This window comes from Microtus ochrogaster, chromosome 21 (assembly GCF_000317375.1).
Source record: "Microtus ochrogaster isolate Prairie Vole_2 chromosome 21, MicOch1.0, whole genome shotgun sequence".
In the NCBI taxonomy this organism is placed as follows: Eukaryota; Metazoa; Chordata; class Mammalia; order Rodentia; family Cricetidae; genus Microtus; species Microtus ochrogaster.
In genome coordinates, this window is record NC_022022.1 from 25466515 (window position 1) to 25471667 (window position 5153).

Genomic DNA, 5153 nt, shown 5'->3' on the forward strand with positions numbered 1-5153 from the left:
GGGGGAGGGGGAGGGAAATGGGAGGCGGTGGCGGGGAGGAGGCAGAAATCCTTAATAAATAAATAAATTAAAAAATAAAACTAAAACTATGTAATTAAAAAAAAATACCTTGACCAAAAACGACTTGGAAAGGAAAATGTTTACTCCACCCTACAAACTCTTGGGTCACATTTTATCAGTGAGGAAAGTCAAGGCAGAAGCCCAAAGACAAGAACTGAAGAAATCCTGGAAGAATGTTGCTTAGTGGCATGCTTTGTGTGGCTTGCTCTCTACGGCTTGCTTAGTCTGTTTTCTTATAACCCAGGACCACCTGCCCAGGGGTGTCACTGCCTCCAGTGGACTGGCCTTCCCACATCAAGGAATGCCCATAGACCTGCCTACAGGTCAATCTCCCGGAGGCATTTCTCTATTAAAATTCCCTCCTCCCAGAAAACCAACCAGGATACCCCCCTTGTTAGTGAAAGTTAAAAATAATTATAACTTCATATAATTGTATAGTAGGTTTCCTTTTGAGTATTGTGCAGGTGTATCTAAAATACTAATCTCTTTTTAAGCTTAAAACAATTCTCTTGCTGGAGTGAACTTATTATGTGTTTAAATGTAAGATAAAAATCTTATTAGAACTAACATTAAGATAAAGTGGCATGCTATTTGGTTTCTTTTTTTAACCCTTTGTTACATTGTTACATTGTTTCTGAAATATTAATGATTTGTATCTTTTTTACTTAAATAAAAATAATCTCTTCATGCTAAGCTTTGTTTTATTTTTAGAAGCCAGACATCCTCAAATTCATGAAGGTAAGTCCATTTTTAATAAAAAAAAACTTTATAATTCTAGTTTGGAGTATGTGTGTAATAACATGGTGTGGGGCCGGGCGGTGGTGGCGCACGCCTTTAATCCCAGCACTCGGGAGGCAGAGGCTCTCTGTGAGTTCGAGGCCAGCCTGGTCTACAAGAGCTAGTTCCAGGACAGGCACCAAAAACTACAGAGAAACCCTGTCTCGAAAAAATCCAAAAAAAAAAAAAAAATAACATGGTGTGGGGTTTATTTTCCCCCCAGTTAAAAGTTATTCTTCATTGTGCTAAAACTAGGCTTTTGTGTTTTGTTTTCCTTCAGGCCTTGCACGCTCAAATCCAGGCAATTTTTCATTAAAATCTTGGGACTCTGCAAAAACAGGTGATAACTGTCTTCCTGTATGTCATATGAACTGAGTATGATATGAGCAGGGATAAGCAATCATTAGTTTAGCTAGCATAATTTTTCTTCACTATGATTGGCTTTCAGTCCCACCAATGGGAAAAAAACCCACACAGTGGGTGCCTCCCACACTTGGCGCCTGTGCTCAATATCTTTCTTGTCTCTTTTCCCCTCAAAATCAAGCTTTTAAAGAAGCTGCCACCAGAAGAAATATATAACATTTCATATTTTGATATTTATTTTATAAGTCAGGCATTCCTGAATCCTTGAGCTCTTTGGGAACAATTATAAAAAATAGCATATAAAATGTTAGTTATAATGACATTTTCAAACAAAGTTTTAGTAGATTCTCCTGCCTCATCCCCCATCCCTACCTCCCCCCTACATTCTTTGTTTAGTTATTTGTATAAAATGACTCATGCCTCCAACACACATAATGCCAAAAGTTCACGCTTTTCCTTAGGATTTCCTGGGATTCCTGGGGAATGAGCCATCTTAGAATCAACCCTTGCCCTAAATGCCAATTCTCAGTTAATACCTCGAGTTCTGTCTCATTTGTCATTTCCGCCTCTCTGAAGCTGTTGTCCAGCCCCCATTTATTCCTCCTCTTCTCCTTTATCTCCTTCCTTTCCTTCTTCCTTCTCTAGTTTCAGAAATCCCACATACTGCTCAGGCCTTTTTATGTGATCATGACTCGTTCTTTCTAGGCCTGTCTTGCTTATCTCTTACCCCTACTTCCCATTTTCCGGCCAAGCATTCGAGTGGGGCTGAGTGTGTGTTGTTTTGCTTGTGTGCTTTCTTCTCCAGTGCACACTGCCATCTGGTGATCACACATCTTTCCTATGTTGTAGAGCTTATGTTTCCTTTATCTTTCCTTTCCCGAAGCACCGCATGCGAAGGCTCTGTTTGAGTTGCTGTGTGTTCATCTACTCTGTTGCTTCTAGCTGCTACATACAGTGCAGGTTCCGCTTTCCGATTTACCCAATCTTTTGAGCAGTGGACTGCCAGCCCACCAGCACACTGTAATAAACATCTTCTTCAGATTTTTGCACCCCAGATCATAATGCTCGCTAGTCATTCCTACGGGAAAACCATGACGATATCTCTAGGTTCATGGCCCCTGAGGGAGGCACCTTGTGATATACAATGTAGGACAGCCTTTTTAACGCCCATCCAAACTCCTGGGTAGGGCTGTTCTCTTCCTCGTGTAAAGAGCTAAGATGAGAGAGCAGAAGGGGAAGCTCTCTCCTGATCTGAGTGTTTTGTCTGCAGAACATGAGTCTTGTCACTCAGTTGCACCAACAGACACCCCTCACCAGCAGGGGTTTCTACAGGATTCACCTGCATCTGTCCAGTTGCTCAGCGATAGGACAGAGACCAGATGACATGCTTGGGGAGTTTATCTCTAAAAAGAAGAGGGCAATATTTAAAATTCTCAGCATTATGTCACTTTAATGATCAGATTCTCTCTAGATATGTAACATTAACTACGTGGATTTTCTGTTCTTTTATCACAGGAGAAGAAACTGAAGAAATAGAAATTTTGACTGCTGATATGGATGCAGGTGAGTTAACATTTTTTTCTAGTTTCAACTAGCATTTTAGTAGCATATATATAATGTATAATATATACACATGCTATGTAATATATATGCGTATATTACATATATAATCAATTCAAGCAAAAATTAACTTTGATATAGGTTTCAGTTTAAAAAATGTAACTTTCTACTTCCCCATGGCCTTTTAAAAAAGCAAACTCATATTATTCTTGAGAATTGCTTTTAAAGCCAGGTCAGCTCAAATGACTGATTCTGAAATAAAACATTGCTATAGTTCTACAGAAAGTGTCTCCTGACAGAGAAGAGTTTTGCCAGTTTAGTTTTGTCAGAAATAACTTGATTTCAAGCAGGACATACAATCCATCTCCTGAGATGGAAGATAGTCCTGTCCTTTCTCCGGTTCTAACCGGACGTCTCTGACACTCTGTACACTGGGCAGCTGTGCACCAAGAGCCAAACTGAGTTAGACAGACGCTCCCGAGACAGCAGTGATTTATTCAAGCTAGTGAGACTGACTTTCCATCCTGGCTCCATTTTTTTTTATTAACTAATCTTATCACCCCCTCACCTTAATTATTATCTACCAGTTGTTTGGGGAGATTTTAAAATGAAATTCATGTGATGTCATCTTCTAATTTCCAGGGCCTCAAATTAGTAAACAACTTTCTAAATAAACGACCGAGTATAGGATTTATATCTCCAATCTACAGAGGCCAGGCAAGAGGGATTTTCACACACACACACACACACACACACACACACACACACACACACACACACCATTGTGTCTACTGAAGACCACATCTGTTTTCAGATTCCATCTGTCCTGCTTTCACAGGCTTCAGTGAATGAGGATCTCTAATTCTGAGAGTCTAAACAAAAACTTGAGATCATTACACTCTTCCCCCAACCCAGTTTGTAGGGTCGGTGAGAGATTTTACCAAAGTAAATCTCTCCATATTCATTCACAGCTTCTCTTCCTTGGTACCCTACCTCCTGTTGATATGATCAAAATAGTTACCATCAATACAAAGTCTCCTTTCTCATTCAAAGTAGCTAATTTTTTTTTTTACCTTTTCATGACATGGAAAATACAGAAAAAGAATAAAGAAAACATTTTTACACTCCCATTTTCTTCCTTTCTTATGCATTCTCTTGCAACTTCATGCCTTGAGCCTTACTGGGCCGTGGTTTCTTGGTGGCAAATACATCACACATACCCCTCACCGAGGAGGGAAGCAAATGTAAGATGAGGCCTGCTGATCCAACCATCCAGGGTCCCTGGCATATGGCCTCTCTGGATTAATATATATTGTGACAAATTATTATACTAATTACATATTGAGACACAATATATATATATATGTGTATGGGTCCATACACAAAGTACTTGCTGTCATAATGCTAGCATATTGTCGAAAAGAGACTTTTTCAGAAAGTGAAAATCACAACAGTGAAAGATACATTGCTCTATATCATAAGCTCATTCTGATGGGTTCCAAATGTGACAATCACCCACCCTGAGTTCTCATTGTTGTCATTCCCGGACATGTGGCATCTCTCATCTATCATCCCAAGGTCACTGTTAGACAGAATAACTTTGGAGAATCAAGTCAATTTTAATGATAAGCTAGAATTTCCCCAAAAGGTGAACAGTACAGTTTAATCCCCAAAACTACTTACTAATGAATGTGGCCTGCTATACAAACTATATAATATATATACACACATTACATATCTACTATATAATATGCATGCATATATTACTTATATTCTATACAATATGTATGTATTACATATAGACTATATAATATGTGTGCACTATCACATATGCACCATATACTATGCATGCACATATTACATATATACTATATAACATGCATACACTATTACATATATACCATAAACTATGTATGCACGTATTATTATATATGCTATATGCTATGCATGCATGTATTCCATACATACTAAATAATATGTATGCACTATTACATATATACTATATGATATATATGCACCATCACACATATACTATATGCTATGTATGCATGTATTACATATATAAACTATTCACAAGTAGAGCAACCTGAGTTCAGAGACCAACACCCATGTAAAAAGTCCTGTGGTGGTCCATGTCTGTAATTGCAGTGCAGGGGTGAGGGGTGAAAGAGGCGGGCAGATCATTGGAGCTCACTGGCCAGCCAGCCCAGCCAATTAGTGAATCTCAGGTTTAGTGAGGGACTGTCTCAAAAAATGGGGTTGAAAGTGATTGAGGAAGGTATCTGATGTTTGACCTCCAGTCTCAAATAGAGCACCTGTATAAACATTTCTCTCTCTCTCTCTCTCTCTCTCTCTCTCTCTCTCTCTCTCTCTCTCTCTCTCTCTGTGTGTGT

The 5153-nt window shown here is 38.9% G+C and overlaps 1 protein-coding gene across 2 annotated transcripts in view; it reads left to right on the forward strand.

The window, feature by feature from the left end:
* The window catches only part of Cfi (complement factor I), a 31629-nt gene that overhangs the window by 20880 nt on the left and 5596 nt on the right, over positions 1–5153 (forward strand). The window contains exons 7-9 of one of the 2 annotated variants that reach the window (XM_013349953.2): positions 772–798; positions 1118–1177; positions 2716–2763. In XM_013349953.2, coding sequence (XP_013205407.1) covers positions 772–798; positions 1118–1177; positions 2716–2763 — 135 coding nt within the window. The remainder of the gene's footprint in view (positions 1–771; positions 799–1117; positions 1178–2715; positions 2764–5153) is intronic. The other variant, XM_013349954.2, reaches the window with a different exon arrangement.